At 42.1% G+C, this 26,398-nt stretch overlaps 1 protein-coding gene across 3 annotated transcripts in view; it reads right to left on the reverse strand.

Annotated features, from left to right (window-relative positions):
• Nucleotides 1-2,833: 2,833 nt before the first annotated feature.
• The window catches only part of grb14 (growth factor receptor-bound protein 14), a 53,572-nt gene continuing 30,007 nt past the window's right edge, over nucleotides 2,834-26,398 (reverse strand). For 2 of the 3 annotated variants that reach the window (XM_079518169.1, XM_079518171.1), the window contains 12 exons: nucleotides 17,474-17,630; nucleotides 15,040-15,161; nucleotides 14,591-14,665; nucleotides 14,119-14,256; nucleotides 12,164-12,274; nucleotides 11,866-11,961; nucleotides 11,120-11,182; nucleotides 7,407-7,523; nucleotides 6,991-7,060; nucleotides 6,807-6,894; nucleotides 5,725-5,818; nucleotides 2,834-4,952 (listed from right to left, as the gene is read on the reverse strand). In XM_079518169.1, coding sequence (XP_079374295.1) covers nucleotides 4,806-4,952; nucleotides 5,725-5,818; nucleotides 6,807-6,894; nucleotides 6,991-7,060; nucleotides 7,407-7,523; nucleotides 11,120-11,182; nucleotides 11,866-11,961; nucleotides 12,164-12,274; nucleotides 14,119-14,256; nucleotides 14,591-14,665; nucleotides 15,040-15,161; nucleotides 17,474-17,630 — 1,278 coding nt within the window. In that variant the 3' untranslated portion in view covers nucleotides 2,834-4,805. Of the gene's footprint in view, nucleotides 4,953-5,724; nucleotides 5,819-6,806; nucleotides 6,895-6,990; nucleotides 7,061-7,406; nucleotides 7,524-11,119; nucleotides 11,183-11,865; nucleotides 11,962-12,163; nucleotides 12,275-14,118; nucleotides 14,257-14,590; nucleotides 14,666-15,039; nucleotides 15,162-17,473; nucleotides 17,631-18,011; nucleotides 18,317-26,398 lie in introns of those variants that run through there. The other variant, XM_079518170.1, reaches the window with a different exon arrangement.

Consider the following 26,398-nt stretch of genomic DNA (forward strand, 5'->3'; position numbering starts at 1 on the left):
CTGTTTGGGGTCTGGACTCTGGATGGAGCTGGATGAATTAATTAAAGGATCCACAGGCTGTTTGGGGTCTGGACTCTGGATGGAGCTGGATGAATTAATTAAAGGATCCACAGGCTGTTTGGGGTCTGGACTCTGGATGGAGCTGGATGAATTCATTAAAGGACCCACATGCCGTTTGTCGTCTGGACTCTGGATGGAGCTGGATGAATTCATTAAAGGATCCACATGCCGTTTGGGGTCTGGACTCTGGATGGAGCTGGATGAATTCATTAAAGGATCCACAGGCTGTTTGGGGTCTGGACTCTGGATGGAGCTGGATGAATTCATTAAAGGATCCACATGCCGTTTGGGGTCTGGACTCTGGATGGAGCTGGATGAATTCATTAAAGGATCCACAGGCCGTTTGGGGTCTGGACTCTGGATGGAGCTGGATGAATTCATTAAAGGATCCACAGGCCGTTTGGGGTCTGGACTCTGGATGGAGCTGGATGAATTCATTAAAGGATCCACAGGCCGTTTGGGGTCTGGACTCTGGATGGAGCTGGATGAATTCATTAAAGGATCCACAGGCCGTTTGGGGTCTGGACTCTGGATGGAGCTGGATGAATTCATTAAAGGATCCACAGGCCGTTTGGGGTCTGGACTCTGGATGGAGCTGGATGAATTCATTAAAGGATCCACAGGCCGTTTGGGGTCTGGACTCTGGATGGAGCTGGATGAATTCATTAAAGGATCCACAGGCCGTTTGGGGTCTGGACTCTGGATGGAGCTGGATGAATTCATTAAAGGATCCACAGGCCGTTTGGGGTCTGGACTCTGGATGGAGCTGCATGAATTCATTAAAGGATCCAAATGCCGTTTGGGGTCTGGACTCTGGATGGAGCTGGATGAATTCATTAAAGGATCCACAGGCTGTTTGGGGTCTGGACTCTGGATGGAGCTGGATGAATTCATTAAAGGATCCACATGCTGTTTGGGGTCTGGACTCTGGATGTAGCTGGATGAATTCATTAAAGGATCCACAGGCTGTTTGGGGTCTGGACTCTGGATGTAGCTGGATGAATTCATTAAAGGATCCACATGCTGTTTGGGCCCGGGGTCTGGACTCTGGATGGAGCTGGATGAATTCATTAAAGGATCCACAGGCCGTTTGGGGTCTGGACTCTGGATGGAGCTGGATGAATTCATTAAAGGATCCACAGGCCGTTTGGGGTCTGGACTCTGGATGGAGCTGGATGAATTAATTAAAGGATCCACAGGCCGTTTGGGGTCTGGACTCTGGATGGAGCTGGATGAATTCATTAAAGGATCCACACACAGGCCGTTTGGGGTCTGGACTCTGGATGGAGCTGGATGAATTAATTAAAGGATCCACAGGCTGTTTGGGGTCTGGACTCTGGATGGAGCTGGATGAATTAATTAAAGGATCCACAGGCCGTTTGGGTCTGGACTCTGGATGGAGCTGGATGAATTCATTAAAGGATCCACAGGCCGTTTGGGGTCTGGACTCTGGATGGAGCTGGATGAATTCATTAAAGGATCCACAGGCTGTTTGGGGTCTGGACTCTGGATGGAGCTGGATGAATTAATTAAAGGATCCATAGGCTGTTTGGGGTCTGGACTCTGGATGGAGCTGGATGAATTCATTAAAGGATCCACATGCTGTTTGGGGTCTGGACTCTGGATGGAGCTGGATGAATTCATTAAAGGATCCACAGGCTGTTTGGGGTCTGGACTCTGGATGGAGCTGGGTGAATTCATTAAAGGAGGTGCAGTCTCTCCCATCTGCCATGTCTCTCCCTGCAGCCAGATGTGGATCAATGGCAGGAGTACATCCAAAACAACGTTTAGCACAAGACCTTAGAAACAGGGGTGCATTTAAGACTGTGGAGCTGTGTGTGTGTGTGTGTGTGTGTGTGTGTGTGTGTGTGTGTGTGTGTGTGTGTGTGTGTGTGTGCATAATATCTCCCCTGGGATATTGAAATCAAGGGAAGTAGGAAGGCAAATTGTGTAATTGTGTAACAGTGGAGTTGAGTGGAGAATTGTTTAAAAGACAGTAGGCTACACACACACACACACACACACACACACACACACACACACACACACACACACACACACACACACACACACACACACACACACACACACACACACACACACACACACACTCTAATATATAGTTTCAATATGTTCACAAAGTTATTTTATAACACAAATTCCTGCTAAACAAGTCTGACTCGGTCAAATGCATTACTTGCATCCTGTAGTATTGATCTGCACATCAATAGAGTAGGAATTGAATAGGCTTGTATGGATTTCATTTTGTGTCATTGTAAAACACATTTACTTACAGTATTCCACTGTGAGAAAATCCCTGAGACCATTCTTTACAAAACAAATGTCACTCATAATCAGTGCCACCTATCACTGGATTGCAAAATCTGTTTTAGTTAGTACTAGTAGTTACATTGACACTGCAATTGTGTGTTGAAAATGTAGCAAATTAATATATTATGTAATTTAGATTTCACTACACACTTTCATTTGTTTCAAAAGTACAACCGAAGAAAAAAGAAATAAGGCTTATACTGCCATCTAGTGGTTATAGCATTACCAACTAATTTCTGGTTGATGATAGAGTACAATACATCCAAATAACATGTTTTGGCAAATACACTTTTTAATCCAATATAGTGCAGCCATGACCCAATTTATTTACTTACTGTATGTGCAAAAAGCTGGAGCAAAACTATTCCCTGTGTACTGTAAGCCTTACAGAGAGATAACTTGAGATTTTCTTTTATGAATTTACGAAGATGGATCTATATAATGCTTTTTTTCCTTCTTTTATTTCACTTTTCAGCATATTCTAAACTGTAACAATTACAAAAATCATACAGTGCAAACAGACTTGATTTCTTTCTTTAAAAAACATTGCAGTCCACATGACATTCATTGTTCAATGCACTGTTCTCCCTTGTCAACAACACACACCTCAGACATTTAATTTATGTCAATGCATGTTGCAGTTCGTTTCAGAATATCCTGTTTGTAAAAGGACACATCAACATGTCACACTGTGCAGTGACTCCAGGGGTCCCCAGAAACATTAGTTAATATAGATTTAACCACTTTAAATTATACATTGGCAATTTGGAAGGAAAAAAATTTACAAGCTCACAACGCATCACATCGCAAAGTATTGTGACCTTGTAGATCTGCCATTTTCAAAAGAATCTTGAACAATTTTAAAAGGTTGAATATTGTTGAAACATTTTAACAACACAAAACCTTGTATGGGGATCCCTGGCACAAAATATGTTCAGATGGCACGGCCAAATACATATTCATTTCAGGTTCATGAACAAGTTCGAGACCTACTGTTGTACTGTATCGTCTGCGATAGTGCTACTAAAATAAAAAATACAACCAAGGTGATGCACGTTATAAACACAGAATCTCAGAAAAAATATACTATGAACACTAATTTCAATATACAATGATTTCAATTATGATGATCGAAGTCAGTCCCAATAAATTTTCACTTTACAGCTCATGGTTTGTCAAAATATCATGTCGCTTACCTAAGTTACCTTGCTGTGGAGCAGGCTCACCACCAGTTAACCGCTTCAGACTGATTTATACTTTGTCCCATGACAGTGTCACGCTATGAGCTTTCAGATCTGCTCTTTTGAACATTTTGGGAAATAGGGTCTGAAAGGGTGTTAAATGTAAAGCATACATGAATGAACAGTACAGTGCAGGCTAGTGAGGTTGTGTTCAAGTTCTCTCGTCCACTCTCACACAGTTCCTTCATTGTCAGCAGTCTCAGTCCAGCTTATGTACATGCACAGACGTCATATGTCTCCAGTAGAAAACAACGATAACTTTCTTTAAAAAAAAGATACCTGAATACTTAGATATACAATGACAATAAAAAAAGCAAAGATAGCTTAGTTTTACCCAACGGGTAAAAGTACAGAGGTGCACCAAGTTTCGCAGCATGACATGGCTTTAAAAAAACAAAAAAAGACAATGGCGCCCTTGTCCAGAGACAGTAAATATCAGGTTTGATGGCTAAAAACACAGCCAACATTTACAGCTATAGTCCTTGCCATATTGGGCATTCTACTGAAATGCCAAGTATGAAAAACAACAGAAGACATTGCTCATTCAATCAGGCTCACTGTGAAATCCTGTGATATTTTAACAAAAACAAAAACGTGTAACTCTGAAAGTGTACAAATGGAACCAAATGGACCCGTAACTAAATTCGACCCATTTGGTTCCATTTCTACACTTTCAGAGTTAAATTAACATGGGATTTTACTGTGTAGAGCCTGTAACGATCAAGTGAGCTGTGGACAAAAAGAGTATTCAGCTCTACATATATACAGTACAGTCGGGTTTGGACTTTCCACCACGTGGGTCTGAGGACTTGTGTTTTGTCGCCACATCTGAGCCCATCAACAACTGGGCCCAGCAACAGGGTCAATAAAACAAGTCTACATGTTTTGTTCAGCACAAACCCTGGCAGTATTAAAACCGCATTTCACACAATATATAAATCTTATAAAAAGAAAAAGAAAAGAAAGAAAAGAACAAAATGAAAATACAAGACTAGTCACCACAGCATGGAAATGGACACTAGTGGGTGATACCAGTGGTTTGAGTTAGCATCATGGCTGTTGTTTTTGTCCTTTTTCTCTACAAGGCACATGAAAACTGGGAGTGTTTCTCCACAGAAGCCCTGCTGTGTTCTAAGGTGCATGTGAGCCCATGGGCCACTTGAGGGCTCTCGTTCATAGGGTGACCCGGGCACAGTGGTGTTTGAGCTTGCAGGGCAGCACCCCCCGGTTGAGCTGGTAAAACTCCACCAGCTGGATCAGGTCAGTGAAGCGTGTGTGGCCGTCATCCAGGCTGTAGAACAACTCCCCTTCATCATCCACCTAGAGCACACATGGAAACATGAATGGTGTCAACTTGAACGGAACGTTTTCTCCTTTTTCCCCCCTCCAGAATAATGCCATTTGTGGGTCACAGACAATTGTTCCGGGTCCCTTTATTTTTGTTTGCTACATTTTCTTTTTAATCATTATTGACTTGAGCTTGTAGATCTGCTATTTTCACTAGTTTGGGTCCCAGGCAAACATCTAAATTCTTGATGGGTCACAGGCTAAAAAGTTTGGGAACCACTGCCATAGAATAACCATTTTTGGTAACAGAAAGAATCTTTCAGAACAAGGTTATTTATTTTAATGATTCTATACCCTTCACAAACCACTTCACTTCATTGACTGGAGTCCCCCAGAGGTCTGTGCTTGGCCCCCTCTTTCTTCCTTCTACACCAGATGTCTTCTTCGAAAAAATCTACAAGCTCACAACTACTCATGTCACGGCGCGTTGTAGGCATGCAGATCGGCAATTTTCGCCAAATGTTTACCTATTTAGACATACCCAGAACCTTTACACTAGGGTTAAAGGTGCCTCAAAGAACCATCCAAAATTAGAGGAACCATTTCTGCTTCCTCAAAGGACTTTGCTAAAGAATAAAAAGGGTTTTCAAGAATTTGAAATGGTTGGTTAGTAGTTGATGGTTCTTAGTGGAACCATATAGACTGAAGAACCACTATTTTTGTGTGTATGATATGCACATTGCACACAGTATGTAAACATGCGCACGCACGCACGCACGCACGCACGCACGGCACTTGTACTTACAGGTAGGATCTGAAAGTGTTTGACTTTCAGTGTGTGGCACAGTGACAGCACAAATGTCTTAGGGTTACTCTGGCTGTCCCTCAGTAGAAATACTCTGGGAAAAGAAAAAGCAAGTTATAATCTTGTTATAGACAGTTATAGACATCCTGAGATGTACCAATGACATTCCCATTTATGTTAAAACAGTTTCAGTTACATTCCATGTATCCTTTGATCACATCAGAGATTATAAAATTGGTTCCCTTGCGTTTTGTCTTTAGTTGATATGCATGCACAGATCTTAGGAAAAGCATAAATTCTGTTCTGGTGCATATTTTCTCTTGAGGATATCTTATCTTATCTCAAAAGAAATGTGGGACATTACATGTGTAAAGAAAAATCATGTGGGAATCTGCAGTTTCTTGTCTGTCTTTAGAAGGTTATTGTGAATCTTGTGATCCTTATTATATATATACTAGAACGGTGCCTGTGGGGCCTCTACACCGGTGCCCGTTGGGCACTGGCCTACTTGGAACGATGCAAGTTGGAAATGCATGCCCCACCCAGATATTATGCGTTGGAGCCTCTACAGCGGCACTGGCCTACTTGGAACGATGCAAGTTGGAAATGCATGCCTCACCCAGATATTATGTCTGTCTCCCTTTATGCCCATATATTGAGTTCTTTGTAAGGCATGCCCAAATGTGGAGTATATGCAGCCAGCTTGTGGAGTTCTGTGTCAGGCATGCCCAAATATGGAGTGTTGTGAGGTCAGAACAGGCCAGCTCCATATATGGACGCTGGGCTGAGGCCCGGTCTAGAGCCCGGGCAGAGGCCTTTTTAGGGCGGTTCTAGACAACCGTGGGTCCGACCGACTCGTCACCGGGCACTGCACCCCCTGCTGTGGTGTGGAACGCGTGTCTCGAATTTGAAGTCGGTGGGGTTAACGGTTCTCGAGTTACGTGGATTACACACAGACAGACATACAGACAGAGACTTGGTGCATTTATAGATAGATAGATAGATAGATAGATAGATAGATAGATAGATAGATAGATAGATAGATAGATAGATAGATAGATAGATAGATAATAGCTGCTCACCCATCAATAAGACCCTGTTGAGTGATTAGACGCATAGATTCATCTCGTGATAGTTTGCTGTGAAACCAGGGCTGGGCCAAATGAAGAGCTGAACAGACAGAGACAATGTCACAATTTTACAAGTTTTGGGGAGAAGACATCTTTCTCACGTACAAATCAGAATAATAATAAGGATGTTACAAACCCATGTTTGACATTGAGCTCTGTGATGTGGAGGGGCTCCCATGGGAGCTCAAACGATGGCAGCTTTTCCTCTATAGTAGAAACATGAGTTACGGTCACAATCGTTGTCGAAGTGATGCACGCAATGTTGTGACAAATCTCGCAATCAGCTGCAAATTGGATAATTAAATGTTTATAGGTGGCTATTTAGGTATACATTTACCAGCTGTTTAAATCTAAAGACGGTTATGTGCTTCTATACTTGATTTATTCTCTATTGTACAGCACAGCAAATATTTTCTGAAGCCCAATTTATATGATCTTTCAACCAAAGAAACAAAAATCTGTTATTTTGTCAGTCATACAACAAAGAAACATTTTGCCATAACTCTTTTCAGTGTGGAAAGAGATGTAATATAATATTGATCTCTGACCTACCCTCCATGACAGGCCTTCTTCCACTGCCACAGACAAGGCCTCAGATGGATTCTCAATCACTCTGGTCTTCTGGCCAGAAAAGTCCATGGCCACCAGTGAGTTCTCTGAGATGCTTCTCTGGAATGACACAATTCATATTGTTGTATTTACCCATCCATCACACATTATAGTTTGCATTTCTAAAGCCCCGTTTTGATCTGTATGTATCCAAGAGCCACAAGGTGTAACTTCTTTTCTTCAGTATACTGTGGAAACATAATGCACGCTGACTCGTGGTGTGGGGTGGTATTGTATTGCCACCTAGTGTCTAAGTAACGTGACTCCATATAATTTCCAGATGATTCCAGGCAGAATGTGTTCCATTGAAAAGGGATTAGAGGAGGGTTTTCTAAAGAATGACACACGGGTACATAGCTTTGATTGTAGTCGTTTAAGCTGTCATAGCGAGTGGCTCTAAATAATTGCACATACTCAAGAAAAATGCTTCTGACCGGGATTACCAGGAAGCCTTTAAATTGCCACATTTGTCCCTCTACCACCTCCTAAGCTCAGTATCCATACAAGTGGTTATAACAAAGTCACCAGTGTATACTTTGAGGATAGACATTCCAATCCGCCTTATCCTATATGTATTCCAATGTGGATGATGTAAAGATACCTATGGACTATTACGGTAGGAATCATTGTTCACAGAGAGGTATAACTTCAATTTCCCTTTCTTTTCTTTTTGAGGTAGTTTTTTGTTGGTGTAATCTTATAGTGTGGACACCTGTAGCATGTTAAACTAGCTATAACATGAATTCTAAAACAGTTTTCAATATTTAATATCATATTGTCTATGTCCCTCAAACTTATTTCTAATGGTTTAAGCCTCAATCACCACTCTGATATAACCAGTCCATGGCATTTCTTTTTTGCTTCTGAAGCTGTTTTAGCTGCAGTACCACAATGTCCTGAGGTGGTGGGGGTGCTAATAAGCAACTTATTTAATATTTTAGTCATTATAATACTGATGCTAGATAAACCCAGGCTTGTTTCCATTCCATGCCAGCTTGGAAAAATCAACAATGGTGGACATTGTAAACAAAGTGGAAATGCTAATTTGGAACAGAAGACTGAAGAGAGGGAGGAATTGATGACATCACAAATACGACCAAATCAATTGAGCTGTTCCTGAGAGCAATTTCCATAAAAGCCCCTATATGATGAGAAATCGTTCAAAATTGAATATTTGTGGGGATAGAAAATATAGATATTGAAAAGTTGAATTTTATGTTATAGGTCCTTTAAAAAAAACATACAAGTTGGTCATATACACAGTATATACCATATATATGCACATATGCACACGCACGCACCCGCGAGCACACACACACACACACACACACACACACACACACACACACACACACACACACACACACACACACACACACACACACACACACACAGTCATACACACACGCGCGCGCGCGCGCACACACACACACACACGCACAGCGTGTGGCACCCGGGACCCCCTATGTGCAGAAGTGAAAGGGATTTTGGAGGTGCGCTCTATAGCGACCCCTCAACATGCGTTTCCAATTTGGGAATGATTGGATGTTGTGCCCATAATTTTATTCATCTAATTACAGACAAACGATATGGGGTATGAAAACCCTGGTTGACGCCTTGACGGTCACATGACGCATGAGATGATTTGTTGGGAGTTGCGCCCTGAGCCAAGGAGTCCATGGAAAGAAATTGGCTATACAACATGCCGTTCAAGAGTTATAGGCCGGCCCTGACTCCTGGCACCTACTGTAGCTAGGCTACCATGTCGCGGTTTTGAGTCCAGATCCCGACGGCCTTTCCTGCGTTTCACTCCCCATCTCTCTCTCCCCATTTTCTGTCAGCCTGCTGTCCTATCCATAATAAAGGCATTAAAAAGCCCCAAATAAATCTTATAGTTAATGGCCAAAATGTGAACAATTTGGGATGGGGGTTGTTCCTTGGCCTAATGGGAGTGTAAAGTTTCACACTGATCGGTCCAGCAGTGGCTGAGATTAGCTGTTCACAGCCAGACGGACGGAGGTCCATCTGGCGTGAAAACAACAATAATCTTTGGCCATTTGGCCTGGCAGACAATAATCAGTAATTTGTTCATACATCCCACTGAACATAAAACACACACACCCATATAATGTTACGTGGGAAAAGCGGAACGAGAAGCGATGTGGCACCAGTGGAAACAACAAATGGGAAGCTGACAGGCTAATCGCGCCTCTGCCTCATCACCATGACATAACCATATAATACAGGGAAGGCAACCTTTTTGACACGAAGTGCCACGTTTGTATTTTCTTGATAGTCAGTGTGCCATATAAATATTAAGTTTACTTTAATTATGACACCACATCTAAACACTGTTCATAGTGTTCATAGTGTTCATTTTTTCTTCTTCTTTAGAAATATTTTATATGAGGATGTAATGATCATTAGACTCAATAACCCCCCCAGTCAGAGTTAGGAGTTTGAATGAATGTAAAATTATGTGCAGGATGTAATTTGCAGAGATGGTGACTTAAGTTAAAAGACTCCTACTCGAGTCGCCACAAATGGGACTCTAGACTCGACTCGGAATTGCCCCTCAAAGACTCCAGACTCGACCCGGACTCAAGCTCAATGACTCTCAATGACTCGTGGAGTATCGACTAGTCATTACCGTATTTTTAGACCCACATTAATGAATGAAATGCCACCCCCCCCCATCCCATCCCTTTCCTTTCCCCTCCCGCAGCACAACTGCGCAAATGAACCTCCGGTGAGCAGAGCTCAGCTGATTTCACAGTGGCGAGGCGAGCACAAATTGATGCATGGTGGAGCCTTTCATCATAACATTTAAATATTAAAAAGTAAACAAATATGTTTGGCTCCGTATCAGCTATGCAACGCCATTTAACTTTGCATTTGTTTAATATGTTGATATTGATGATAGGATTGGGCATGAAAGGGAGCATGCCCATATACAGTATGGGCATATACTGATGACAACTCCATATTTGGGCATAAAAGGGACAAGGACTGACACATACAGAGATATCCATACAGTATTGGCATAAAAGGGACATGGACTGACAGATACAGAGATCTTCATATTTGGACATATCAGTTGGATTGCCTGTGCGACATAAGTGTGAGGGCCTCGTAGCCCGGGTCTAGTATATGTGTCCATAGACAGTAAATGCTTAGGTTTAACATCACAGTCTGACCCTTCACTCCATCCTCCTTGTCCTTAGCTGTCTCTTTAAGCTCCAGCCTACCCACAGATCAGGGTGTTGGCAAGGCTGCTTTTTTTGCATTTGCTCCTCTGACAGTGGAGTGGAGGTGATGACTTGTTAAGTCTGAGAGCAGCTGATCAGTGTATATTTTTAGAAAGCAGAGGTTCCACGGACATGTCCAAAAGCCTTAAAATAGACTGTGGTCACCCCTGCCGAATACTCTCATTTGCGAGTGGGACTATTCTAGGACATGAGTCCAGACTCAATACACACACTGCCCTCATTTGTCACGCACTGTTACACCATTATGATACAACAGCAATTGTGTTTCAGCATCTGCAGTGGCTCCAAAACATTGTCAAATGGCTGCAGCCTATTTTGAGTGAGCTGATGCAACTGCTTAGTTAATTGTGTTATAAGACAGAAAACAAACGAAGACCTTTAGCCTACCATTGGTGAAGCTTTCTGTTTCTGATGCGGTTGAATGAAGTTTTGGTAGAGCTGCATCCCATACTGAAAACACAAACACAAGAGGATTAAAAAAGGAATTGGTTGGCATATGGTTGCCTGACTGTGTAGACTATATATAGAATACTGTATACTAATCTGAGTCGTTTATTTTATATCACAGCTCAAAACATATATTTCTACACTTTCTAGCAGGTGAAATAACAGTGAGCGGTGGGAGAGTATGACTAATGTCTTACACCGTCACATGATATATGGAGGGATAATGAAACCGATCCAGAATGATTGACTCTACCCCCTTGGCCACCTTATTGTTCATAACCTCAAAGTTAAAACTAGCTGATACTTCAACTGACTCAGCATTCCTGCATTAGGTCTGGTGGTAAACATCATCAGCCTGTGAGTCAGTCACCTTAAACAGCCGCATGGCAGTGACCCAACATGTCAGTCACCTTAAACAGCCGCATGGCAGTGACCCAACATGTCAGTCACCTTAAACAGCCGCATGGCAGTGACCCAACATGTCAGTCACCTTAAACAGCCGCATGGCAGTGACCCAACATGTCCTGGTCTGTTCATACCTTAAACAGCCGCATGGCAGTGACCCAACATGTCCTGGTCTGTTCATACCTTAAACAGCCGCATGGCAGTGACCCAACATGTCCTGGTCTGTTCATACCTTAAACAGCCCCATGGCAGTGACCCAACATGTCCTGGTCTGTTCATACCTTAAACAGCCGCATGGCAGTGACCCAACATGTCCTGGTCTGTTCATCATCTGCACACAGCAGCTTGAGGTCCCTCGCTGAACTACACTTAGTTGACTGGACGAGAAGAAACAAAAGATTACGTTGGGTTTGTGATACAGTACATCGACATACAGTATTGCATATTACATAACACTGTACTTTTGTCTCTCCCATTTCTCCATTACCGGCCTCCCGGTACCCAAGTTATAACTAACAGTCAATAAATACGTATTTGAAAATGACATGGACTGTGTTACTGCAAAACACGTAATGGTACCTTGACGCAGAAACCATACTCTGTAGGTGCTCCGTGAGTTTTCTTTGCTGACAGTAAGGTGTAGACGTCACTGTCGCTGAATTCAGCAATAAACTGAAGATGCCTTGGTTCCTGTAAAACAAAGAGATGGATCTTAATAAAACACAGATAACTCTCTTTGCGTACAGTATGATGATTTACCGGTCATTCCACATCCAATTACCCGCCTCCGAACATTTGGACACCTTCTTTATTGGGGTGTTGGGTGAAATAGACGTAAAGACGGAGGCTGACCAACGCAACATAATAGTGTGTGGCTATGCTCCAGTAGCACCAGGAGTTAGTCTGTCTGGGAGTAAAGGTATGTGAATGCTATTTTACAGTTTAGTCACAGTAGCCACAGATAAAACACACCATATTTTTGGTGCAGGGTGGTTGAAATTATTCCAAAAACAAAAGAAGAAAAAAAAACTGAACAGAACAGAAAAAGCAACTGAAAGCTCCCCAGCCCCATTGAAATCAAACCAAGCCTTCAATCTAATCTTCTGTGTTCATAGAACAAAATGGCTTATAATTCATCCACGATAAAGAGGTATAAAGGTTGGCACACTTAAATTCAAACAAAGCACATTTATTTATACTGAACTCCCTTATCAGTTACATTGCAGGTGTGGTTAGTATGTAAATGTACTGCAAGACGATAGCTGTAAAATTATATGACACATTGACAGGAACTTTATTGAGACATCATGAACACTGTCACCGAGCCAAGGAGATATTTCCTAAGCGGGGCAGCACAAAGACTCCCATTGTTCAGCCTTTATGTGACACAGTGTTCCCGCTTCCTTATTTAAAAACTTTAACCTTGTCATCTCTATGTCATTATAAGCAAAATATTTCAAAATCTTTCCTTCCTTCTTTCTTTCTTTCTTTCTTTCTTTCTTTCTTTCTTTCTTTCTTTCTTTCTTTCTTTCTTTCGTTAGTTAGTTATTTCTCTGTGGCTCAGGGGTAGAGTGGCTGGATGGTAACCGCAAGGTTGCTAGTTCAAACCCGGGCTCCCCCAGAGTTAGTGTCGAAGTGTCCTTGAGCAAGACACTGAACCCCTAATTGCTCCTAATGTGCTGGTTGGTGCCTTGCATGGTTTCCGCTGCCATCAGTGTATGAATGTGTGTGTGAATGGGTGAATGTAATGCACAATCTATATAAAGCGCCTTGGATAAAGGCGCTATATACTGTAAGTTTATATAGCGTATATAAGTTAATATAGTAGTTGGTCTCTATGCTGACTGAAAAGCAACAGTGGTGGTAACCCAACAAGAGTAAAGGTAGACTCCACACCAAAGCCTTTCCTGTGCTCAGGGAACAAAAGCTCCTCTGTTGTGGAGGATGAAAGCAGTTGAGAAGTGGTTGGCTTGGCACAGCCAATGCTGGGTATAAGCTTCACCTGTCAGCAGCACGGAGAGGACTGTTTCTGCCTGTCTGCCATGCCAGCTGACCTAAGGAAAATCTAACCCAACCAGTTCCTTCATGGTCCACTCCCCCTCTCATAAACCTTTACATGGGATGAACTGTAGATGAACATAGTGTAGGATTAGCGAGGTGTTTCATGTGTCCATGTTTGTACACGTATCCATGCTTGGACGCGTACACATACATACATAGGGACACACATAGCTGCGTATAGGAGTGGCTAGCACCACTCAAAAATGGACCTGTAAGTGCAGTACTGTGTCAGTGGGGTCATCAGTTCATCCCATGGGATGAACTGATCAGTTCATCCCATGTAAAGTGGAAATTATAAAACACAATTTAAGAATTGTGTTTTGTCAGACACCCTGATCCACGTTACATGATGCTTACTGAACAACACCACAAGGTGTGTGTGTGTATGAGTCCAAACATTAATATTATATGATATAGATAAAGCCCAAAATGAAAAATGTATGAAAATGATGTGAATGTTGTCTACTGCTGACCTTGGATGTGCCCTTGTTGGAGAAGTAGAGTCCTGACCTCCTCAAGACAAAGTAGAACTTCTTCCAGGACTTCCTGCCATGCTCTTTGGCGTGGAGATGTCCATGGATTTCTGGACATGCACTGCAGTTCAGGAAGGTCTGTGTTGCACAGAGGAAGAACAGTTCACATACTGTACTCAGTGTACTGTGTGAATCACAGCAGCTCATTCTGGAGCAAAACAAAAAACAAAACAAAACACACAATAGCTTTTTTTTATACTTATTTTATTCTAAGCGCACACACACACACACACACACACACACACACACACACACACACACACACACACACACACACACACACACACACACACACACACACACACACACACACACACACACACACACACACACACACACACACACACACACACACACACACACACACACACACACACACACTAAAATGGACTGCACATGGAAACTGACATACCTGTATAAGCTCAGAATGTTTCATCATCCCGTTGGCTTCACTAGATATAGATACCATGTGCTCTGGGAAGAAATCCTACCAGGATGACAGAAAGACCAGTTTAACATCACCAAAGCAGTATGACAGCAACACAAGTTATAACACCACCCAAGCAACAGTACACCGGCAATAGAACTGGTTTATTACAGTAGTTACAGTGTGTTCTCATTCTCAACCTTTTTTATTTCATTCTTTTCCGGGTCCATCATTAATTTAGCTGAGGACCCCCTAAAGAACACCTGGCGGGTTGAGAACCACAGCTTTAAAGTAGCACATTGCACACTGCATAAACCAGGTGAGTTGCATGCAGGATCATGTGTACACTGCAAAATCTCTCACAGGTCTCAAAAGTTAACTCAACACTCTGGATTTTGCCATATTAGAAGACACAAAAATCATCGTGGACTCACCAAGGGCTTCTTGAAGAATTCATATTTAGCATAATTCTTCCTAAAATATAGTCGACTGGTTGTGTCCATGCCCCAGCTGGATAGCACCTCCATAACAGACTCATGGTCTTCAATGGTTCTCTCTGGTAACAGCAGGAGGGGAGAAAATCAATGAGTCCATAACCTTTACCTTTCACTGCAGGGTGTGTGAGGTACTTGAATTGGAGTTGAACCGTGAAGTGATACCAATTTAATTCCATGTGCTGGCAGACGAGTAACGTGAGGAAGTATGCCAACATGCTTTTTGTTTAACCACTTAAACCTGTGTACTTAGTTGACTTAGTTGAGAGCTCTATACTATGCCACCTCTTGTTGTTGCACGACTAAATACGTCCGCTCACCAATCATCCAATCCAAGTAAGCCAGGACTAACTGGAGATTACATGACCACTTGAAAACAAAACACACATCATTTGTGGAAATAATTCCCAGACAGACAGCTGTCGCAATGCTATAATAATGCTATAATTGGGATTCCAATGTCTCACTAATGTACAGTAAGACATGTTGTACTGTTGCTAAAAAACAAATGTTTAAAGTGATTTCATTTGATTCATATTTCAAACCAAGTACAGCCCAAAAAGCCAAATTGTCATATACCCATATATAATGACCACATTGATTGGTCACCTCTAAACATAAAATGTATTCTGCATTATAAATCATTCAGCCTACAAAATATTATTTCAGGTAAAAAACATTTAAAAGCATTCATGTGGTGTACGTCCTGTAGAATGCCATGCTGACATCGAGGAAGGCCTCTTAGAAGATTCTTTAGACAGTTGCATTTATTGCACAATTCATCAATTTGTTATTCCAGTCATTATTCCACATATTGTACAGCTCTCATGTCTGTGTTCTGCACGCTTTGGCTCATTTCCTTCATCACAAATCGAACAAGATCCACAAGCCCATTCCACAGCATGCTTTTTGACATTATAATTTGGGCCAATGAGCCTGCAATCAGCAAATATTGATCATATACACAATGTGTTTTTCCATTCCAATTTCAAACTGAATTTAGTTTTGCACACATTGATTCAATTATTTATCTAGGGGCCTGTTGCTTTTTATAAAAATATAAGAAATGCCATACAGCCCTATGAACCTCGGTTCATAGGGCTGGATTAATACCTATGACAAGCACATTTCTCAAGGGGATATTTGATTGGGTTATTATTTTATTTTTTTAAAGATTTGTTTTTGGCTTTTTGCCTTTTTATTGATAGTTATTAGTGAAGACAGACAGGAAAGAGGGAGAGAGAGAAGGGGAGAGACACGCAGCAAAGGTCGTCATGAACGGGACTCCAACACGCAACACTCTGTCAGGCTAGAGCCTATAATATGTGTGGCATGCACCTGGACCACTTGGCCAGCGGGCGCCCTGATTGGGTTTTAAACTTAATGACATCCTATGTATAGCAGCCGGTAATTGCACTGAATTATTGACCAAATCTCTTTTGATATGTGTGCTAGCTGGATCTGAAATTAGAGTGATGAGGGAAGAACCCAATAACAGTTACACTAAGCTTCATTGGCGAGTCACGCTCTGGAGATTCAATACATGATATATTTAAGGCTCGACCGCACAGCAGTGGTGTCTTCATGAACATCAAGAGAGTTAGCCAATGTTAAAGCTACTGAACTGTTTAACATGTGTTTAACAAATGGAATATTCTAACGTGCATCATCGCAGTGGAAGATGTGAAATATAACAGGTCATGTTTCAGTTTATAAAGGTCCCTCTCAGGCGTTTAAAGTAAGGCGTTTTATACCAAGTACCACCACAGAAAATATCTGGCTCTCCAAGTACCACCATATAACTGTTAAAATACAGGAGCGTAGATCTGCCCCATCCTATTCAGCTATTAACACAGGAGGAAAATGTCATTTATTCTTTGAATTGTTTTGTTTTTGTTCCATTCCTAAGCCAATTTTTCTGCTGCTCTGACGAAACTCTGTCTAATCAGCACAACTGATAATATTTCGAATGTGATTAATCTGTCCTCAAATCTTCTATTAACGGCTAGGTGTGCCGTCATGCTCATTTCAGCATGGCTGGAGAGCCTATTTCAATTGCTTGGTCAGAAGAATTACCTGAATTAATATAAATATTTCATTTAACTTTTGTCTTTTTTCTTCTTTTTTTGGGTGACTCCTCTGCGTACCACCATCAGGGGGGCTCAAGTACCACTAGTGGTACAAGTACCAGTGGTTGGGAACCTCTGGTTTAAAGCACCTCTATGATTTATTTGGCAAAATCTATACTTTTCTAGGAGGTTATTAGGTTTGTACTGTAGTATATTGATGAGTTGTTTAGGTTCCTATTTATTTGCAACTCAACACAGACACTATCAAAACGTACAGTAGCAAACATGCATTAAATACATCTTACCAATGCCTAGATGGGACAGGTGTTCAAAGAGAGTCCAGCAGTGGTCATCAATGTAATGGCACTTCAATACAAACAATTGGCAAATGTCCCGAGCAGTGATGTCGTTAGGAACCTCTACTGCTCTGCTGGTGTTGTCCTCATTGTACACTTTGATTACCTGTAACAAAACATACATATCAAATGTATCACATACATACAATACATATAAAACACTCATTTGTCAACAATTTGTTTTAAGTCATCAGAAGGATTTGGAAGATCTTTTAATACAGCATGCATGTTGAAAAATTCTTGACAAGACATCATACAAATCACTTTAACCTACATAAATATAGACTATTCCCAAATGGCATCAGAGAATTTCCTACAACATAGTCAAAGTTGATCAAAGCCTGCACGAAGTACATTACAATGTGAAAACCATGCTAAAGGACACAGCAATACTTGAGCCCCTAGAGAAAACAATGCAGTAATCTTGCAAGACCATACCAAGACGTCAAATACTGAATTAATTAAACCATCTAACAGTGCAACTTACCGCCCTATTTGGTGCCAAGCAGACTTGTGAATTTGGGCAGGCTCTGCAGCCTATATAAGGCTGAGTGCACAGCATTGCAAAAGAGGGCTTTTGTGAGGAACATAGAAACATGCATCAGACAGCAAAGCGAGTGTCAGCTGGGAAGTCTCTCTCTCTCTCTCTCTTATCTCTATTTCTCTCTCGCCCTTTCTGTACTGCAGTGAAGCTGAAATGAGGTAATTAGACGAAGCTGCCTCTTAGCAGCAGCGTTTCCCTGACTCCACAGATCTCTGTCAATGGGGCTCCGTACCCAATCACCTGCTACCTTTCCCCTACTGCCACCAAGTCAGAAAGCCAAGAATCAGTTTGCTCCCTTTAGGAGGAGGAGGGTAGAATATGAGAGAGAACAAGGGAGCAAGAGAGAGAGAAAGAGAGAGGGAGAGCGAGAGAGTCACAAGGATCCCACCCCTCTCTATTCACAATCAGACACCAATGGCAAGTAGAGCTACCAGGATAAAGCCCTGCAAGATCCCTCAGAGCAAATACAAAGGTGCTGGTTAAATATAATGCTAGTTGGGTCAACTCTGTATAAAGTTGACAGAGGTAGGCGGGGAGAGGGGGGTTGGGAGAGAAGCGCAGTAAAGACCAACTGACTGCCTCTTTTCACTCAGTGAGCTCGATTGGTGGTTTAAGGCGGGTCGGCTGGGCAGGACAAGCCTGCCCGCTTTTGTGGAGAGAAAGGAGGTCAGAGCACTCCAACTGGGGCCGGGGTTAGAACCCTTAAGGAGCATGCAGCGAATGAGAGCCCGCAGCTATGACATCACCCCTCAATGAAGAGAACCATCTAGTGTTTAATCAGTCCATGTGGAGATTTACAAGACAAAACAGCCAAGGACCTCCTTTTGCAAGGCACCTAACAAAAACCAAAGGACTGCATTTCAGAGATTACTTGAGGAGCCAATGTCCCTCTGTGAAGTTAATAGTGTATCATGTTAATAATGAAGCACACAGTATTATCTTGAAACAGTTTGCGCCAATTAAATCATGTGTGGTCACAGGACCAGAGCAAAACTACCGACCTAAATCACTTTCTACAACAATGCATTCCCTTTTTTTTCTTCTTGGAAATGTATCCACCACAAGAAAATTGTGTTCCTTCACTGTACAGTAATGTCTGTGGAAAATGCATCTAGAGTGGATTCCAGTTGCATGTCCCTGTAAGGAACTCACAGTACTCACTTCCTGAGAATTGGCCTGAATCAAATCACTTTGGCGTCACATTTCACCAGGAACAGGGCATGGTTTGTCATAAGGTGAGGGAGTCTCGTTGTGCATTAGTCTTGCAGACTTAGATTTGCATTACTCAGCACAAATCTCAACCCAAGATATGTCTATTTCTTGCACGTTTTAATTTGAATGTCAACCAGATGCACACAGAGACATTCTGAGTCCTTTGAAGGTGAAATTTAATTTGAACCATGAAACTAATCCAATCAAACACACAGGCCATAGCCTGTATACCGGTCACAGTGACCTTTTACAATGACTACCTCATGAGAGGGAGTGATGGAGGAGCTATACAGCACATAATAATACACCATTGCTTTTTTGTAATAAAAAGCATTTTTCTAATTAACCTCTGGCCAAACCTGAGCATAACCTGCTTACATACTTAGCTAAATGCTGATGAAATATTTGATGATGCGCTTTGATGATGCAAAACACAAATGCAAATTAATATAAGGACGAAGCAAAGATATGATAAAATACCCCACTTTATATTCTATTTGGCATGACTGACTGAATCATTTGATTTGTTTGCACATACTCAAATACATTAAAACAACTTCAAAATGTGCAATGCAGTAAGTATTTTTATCTACCACAATATTGTTGTTGAAAACATTTATATGTAGTCTAATAATGCCGTACATTTATCAAATGTAGTCTTAATGAAGCCTAAATAAAATTAGCTGATATATTCACCTCATTCATACCACATTTCAATGTGGATTTTGCATTTATCCAAATTTGCGTTCAGATGACAGTAATTAAAAATGAAAAAAGAAAAGTGCGATGTAATCTTAGTTAAAAACATTTTAGTAAAAATATGCAAAATCTGGATTAGGAAAAAAAATATTTTTTTTTGTACATGCATTATGTACAAGAATAACTCAGAGACCATGTCCAAATAAAATAGGTCATATTTGTTTTTCTCATGGGGCTGGCCAGCAAACCACGGTCATACAGTACAATGCCAAATTGTCATGGACAAACTGGAACGGCGCCTGTGCAAATTACAGTAAGGCACACAAATTGGCAAAGTTTGGCACACGCCATAACGCTGAGTGGCACACCAGACACCACTGCACCATGGTGGTGGTGGAAAAAGTACTCAAATGTTTTACTTTAAGTAAAAGTATCAATACTGCAATTAATAATCCTCCGTTACAAGTAAGGCCTGACTCACACCTTCGCAACAGATTGATGTATGGCTGATGCATGAGACTTATTGACTGATGCAAGCTCGCAATGCATTTTCAATGGGAGTCACATGGTTTGACACAACATTTGTGTTGTATGAGGGGGTGGGGGGCAGTCGAAACACAGCCGAAAGCCGTACAACACAAATGTTGTGTCAAACCATGTGACTTCCATTGGAAATGCATTGGGGCATGCATCTAGCATGCATCAATGTTGTATGCTAGATCGAAAGGTGTGAGTCAGGCCTAAGGGGCGACTCACACCTTCGCATCTATACCTCAAAATTTGACTTATGTACTTATTTACTTTCCACCACTGGCTTCAAGGTATTCATGCTTGGTATTCTAAAAGCTCCATTGTGTGATATGCATCCCATGACTCAGTGGTCCCCAAATGTTTTTGGCAGTGCACCCCCTGTTACCTTCTGACCTAGCTGATGCACCCCCCCAACGCTCAGTCAGTTGTATTTGGCTGAAAATGATACATTTTTGTCTCCACCAGGCCGAATGCATGGGGAGAGAGTGTGTTTTGCACTCCGTCCGTGTGTGTGTGTGTGTGTGTGTGTGTGTGTGTGTGTGTGTGTGTGTGTGTGTGCGTGCGTGCGTCCGTCCGTCCGTCCGTCCGTCCGTCCGTCTGTCTGTTACCAGCTAATCTCTGGCACCGTTAACCCGGTCGGTGCCAAACTTTGCACACACACTCCCTGGATGCCAACGATGAACCTCTGCCCCAAATTTCCCAGAACGGCCTGTTATAGCTCTGTTAGGCCTGTTATATTACTCCTCCAGATTCTGTCCAAAAATCCCGCAAATTGTTACCCACTATCTCTATAGTCATGTGTTCAAGACGGATCTGTCCGATATTGGCTAAGATTGGCTTTCAAAGTTTGCAGGATTGGCCCGTTTTGAACAAAAAGCCTCAAATCATGAACGCATCGTGCAATTTACGTGAAATCTTTCACGGAATTTAATTCCTACTAGGCCTTTTCACATTGGCCTGTTATAGCACCACCAACAGGTGGATATTTGCAAAACACATTTTTATTTATAGCACCACCAGGAGGCCCAGAGGGGCACTTTATCTAGTTTAATATGATTATGGAAAATAATCACAGAATGTCATTGCACTGAGAGACATGCAGCTGCTATTTACTCCCGCAGCTGCTCTATACATCTCACAACAGTGTTTTACCAGATTTTGCCGTTTGTGTTAAATTACGCCATAAAACCACTATACCCCCTAGAGGGCGTTCACGTTCGCGCACCACAAGGGGTGCACGCACCACAGTTTGGAACCCCTGCCATAACTGATAAACAAGGCTGTTCTCCTGCTCCCCTTCAAACATAGACAATGACAGTCAAAGTAAGACAAACCTACAGTAGCAAATTAATGTTGGTCTTTTTGGTCATTTTGCACAAGAAAAGTGTATAAAAGTGTGTATATGTATAGTTTCATTATATAGATATTCCATATATTACGTTCTTAGCTTACGCATGTTTCATGATAAATGCTTTGTATTCCCATGCTTTTTTGTTCTTGCTTAATGTAAATCGCTCTGGATTAAGAGCGTCTGCTAAATGCCTAAATTGTAAATTGTAATTGTAAATTGTGTGAGAGCTAAGGTGTTTCAACAGATGAATAGGAGGAGGGGAGCCCAATGTCTTCAGAGGAAAATAGGGTAGTTGGGCTGGAGGGGATTTGCTGATAATAGTTGGTAGGGTTATATCTTTTTAAAGTTTCACACAGCGACTATTGTGTTTTCAGGCCTTATTGCTTGCTTGCTATCAAACATATTGCACAATGCAGCTTTAAATTAATTTGTTGTCATGTGTGATTTTGGCCTCCCCATGGCTCACAGATGTTTTCTAAATTTTTGCCTCATGTCTGCTAAAAAGTGTACACTACTGCTATGGAAAGGAAAAGAAGGTCCCAGTGTATATATATATATATATATATATATATATATATATATATATATATACATGACAAAGGTAGATTATTAAAAAAATAACTGTGACAACTGCATGCTATGTGTCATACTGTCATTACATGATTTATAGCAGTGCAGCGGTGCTGTTAATCATTAGCAAATAGTTTGCAATGATTGTCCAGGCCAGGTTATGAGCTGTGGAGAACTGCTGCTGTCTTTATCACTGAGCACAAAGACCTGCATTCATCAGTTGACTGTCCTCAGCCAAGTGTAGACTTGCTTGTATTTGAACAGCTTCCATGTGTAACAACAGTATGTCAATCAAATGCACTTTTTTAATCTTGCAAATGTACTGTACAGAATGTTACTAACATACAGTACTGTTAATACAGGACTTTGTGTCATTGCGAGCAAATGCTTGTGATTGACATCACACGGGTTGAGGGAAATAAGATAGGAGTGTAGCAACAGTAATGGTGATGACAGAATCAAGCAGCAGTTAAGCCAAAAATAGCTGATCTACAAGATCAGAATGTTGTGAGCTGGTAGATTTGCTATTACTGGCGCAGAACATCATTGTGTGACGGCTTATAAATTCTGAATCTACGTTGTAATTATAAAACAGTGCGTACTGCAAGCCACATTCCAGCCACCCTTGTGCCAACCAAATGGTTGAATACACATTACTTTACTGCATTACCCACACCACGCTGACAGAGGCAGGGCTGCTGGAGGATTGGAGGGGGGAAAATAATACAAAATTAAGTCGGGATAAGCAAGAGGAAATCCAGACATCTAATTCATGCAGCCCTATATACTGTAGCTTTCGCCAAGCATAAACTCCTCTACAAGTCCTTATCTGAAGGACAGGACTGTGCTGTCCATTTTGGCATTTAGATTGCTGTGGTTTTACCTTGAACTGCACTCCCACTCCCACGGCTGCAGCTCTGCCGGTGAGGTGGCCTCAGGCATCCTCTGTATGTTAAAGCAATGTGTGTTGGACAGTAACAAAGTACATGTACTTGGGTCCTGTACTTGAGTGACTGCACCTTACTCCACTTCACTCCACTACAATTCAAAGACAAATATTATACGTTTGATCCCACTACATTTCTAGGAAGGGGAAAAAGGTACATATGAATGAATTAACCACTAAGCATTATTTCAAAGACTTTGAAAAAATAGCCGAGCTCACACGCATCGCATCACAACACAAATCAATGAGACAAAGATTAGGGAGACAGATGTGGACTATATTATAGTGAACTCATCAGCAAAATAAAAAATCACACTTGTGTGAAGTGAGGGGCGCTCTTATCAGCATACATCATTATACATCACATTCCGTGCTCAGCCAATCAAATAATTTCCATCATGGTACACACAGACACACAAAGCTGGGAATAGGAGGGGCTAGCGCCCCTCAAAAATCTATTTTCAGACACTACAAAAGTATGTGAGTGACAGTACAATCCGGAAGTGCCTCTCGCCTACAACAACTGCAGACTCGTTTTTGGCCATGACGGAGACTTGAGCCACGTGAGGCACTACCAAGAGAGCTAAAGCAAGCGACTTGCCGTGCCAAACTTTGCAAAGTTCGATTGAGCCGAACCAGCGCCGTTCGAGTTGTGTCCCGATTTACAGAATAGTAAATCATGTTTTGGGCGTTTGCCCCAACTGCCACTCAAAGTGGCTACTGGCCAATCACAGCACATCCTTGCACATGTGCACTGGCCAATCACAGAGCGTCTTTGCAAAATTGGTATAGGCTTTGGAATGACGCACATTGGACAGACAGTGTTTGCTTGCATGACCAGGACTTTGAGGCGAGTTACCGGAGCTCTCACGACCAGAACTTCTAGGAGACACCTGCACGACCAGAACACATCACAATCGACCAGCCTGAGCTTCAATATTATCCCCTCCAACAGTTGACCAGCTAAGATCAAATGAAAACCTCCAACAATAGGCCATCCGGAGCATCAATGTGAACAAAGAAAATAACATCTCAGACAAACTAAAACATGTGACACAAGACAATGAGTCAACAAGGACTGACTCCGGAACAAGACTGACAAATTAGATAAGACTGCTACACCAAAAAAGCATGCCAAAATTAAAGCTCTACTACAATTTACAATTTAGGTATTTAGCAGACGCGCTTAATCCAGAGCGACTACTAGATCATGTTCCTCACATGTAACCTAAACATGGTTCACAGGAAGGTGTCATATTTGTCACATACTGTAGGTTTACAGACCATTATAGACACATATTTCAACTTGCCAGATGGTTTACATTCCAAGTCACCTCAGTAACAGTGACTTCATTGTTTGTGTGATATTACTATTAACCTTCTACTTGTCAATGTAAACAGTAACAGTAAGTCAGAACAGAACAGATTGAGGATAAAACTAATTATTATTGTCTCCACCAGGCCGCAGGCATAGGGAGAGAGTATGTTTTGCACTCCGTCCGTCCGTCCGTGTGTCCGTCCGTCCGTGTGTCCGTCCGTGTGTCCGTCTGTGAACAGCTAATCTCTGGCACCGTTGGCTTGATCGCAGCTTGAACTCTGCACACACACTCCCTGAATGCCAGAGCTGAACCTCTGCCCCAAAGTTTTCACATTGGCCTGTTATAGCGCCACCAGGAGGCCGCTTTGTGCAAAACAAATGTTTTGACAGTACACCTACAGATTTTGTCCAAACATTACGCAAATTGGTACACAGTCTCTCTAGAGCCATTCAACGAAACGGGTCTTTCAGATTTTTCAGACTCCATCCTGATTGGCTAAGATTGGCTTCCAAAGTTCGCAGGAGTGCTCCGTTTCAAACAAAATGCTGCAAATCATGAACACATGGTGTGATTTCCGTGAAATTTTGCACGCACATTCCCACTAGGTCGAGGAAGAAATGCCACTTGAATATTTTCAACTCAGCCTCATGGTGGCACTATAACTGGCCGATTTGTGTTTTACCTATAACTGCACCGATCTGTGTAAAACCATGTATGCACACTCCCTAGAGGCCAAGGAAAAACCTTTGCCTGGAATTTTTCACATCTGCTCTTTATAGCGCCACCAGGAGGCCGACATATGTAAAACACATTTTCTAATATTACTCCTTCAGATTTTATCCAAATTTCACGCAAATCGGTACACATACTCTCCATAGTCATGTGATCATGTGATTTGTTTGATTTCTCATAATTATCCATCCTGATTGCCTACGATTGGCTTCTAAAGTTTTCAGGAGTAGCCCGTTTTGTACCCGTTTTGTACAAATTGCCACAACTCCGCAACGCAGCGTCCGATTGCGGTGAAACTGTGCATGCCTATTCCCACTACTAGGCTGAGGAAGAAATGCCACTTGACAGTTTTCAAATCAGCCTCATGGTGGCGCTACAACAGGCCAAGTCGCGTCACACACACACACACACACACACACACACACACACACACACACACACACACACACACACACACACACACACACACACACACACACACACACACACACACACACAAACATGTTTATATTACTCCTAAACATTTTGCCAAACATCACACACAATCCTATCCTCCTGGTGGAGACCTGTGCCCAGAATGGCACTTTTTGTCTCCACCAGGCCGAAGGCATGGGGAGAGAGTATGTTTTGCACTCCGTCGTGTGTGTGTGTGTGTGTGTGTGTGTGTGTGTGTGTGTGTGTGTCCGTCCGTCCTTCCTTCCGTCCGTCTGTGTACAGCTAATCTCCGGCACCGTTAACCCGGTCGATGCCAAACTTTGCACACACACTCCTTGGATGCCAACGATGAACCTCTGCCCCGCATTTTCCAGAAGGCCTGTTATAGCGCCACCATGAGGCAGCTTTTCACATTTCTTACCTAAAACTGCACCGATCTGCGTGAAACGTTGCATGCACACTCCCTAGAGGCCAAGGACAAACCTTTGACCTGCATTTTCCGCATCTGCCTTTTATAGCGCCACCAGGAGGCCGA

Source organism: Electrona antarctica, assembly GCF_951216825.1.
Source record: "Electrona antarctica genome assembly, chromosome: 13".
In the NCBI taxonomy this organism is placed as follows: Eukaryota; Metazoa; Chordata; class Actinopteri; order Myctophiformes; family Myctophidae; genus Electrona; species Electrona antarctica.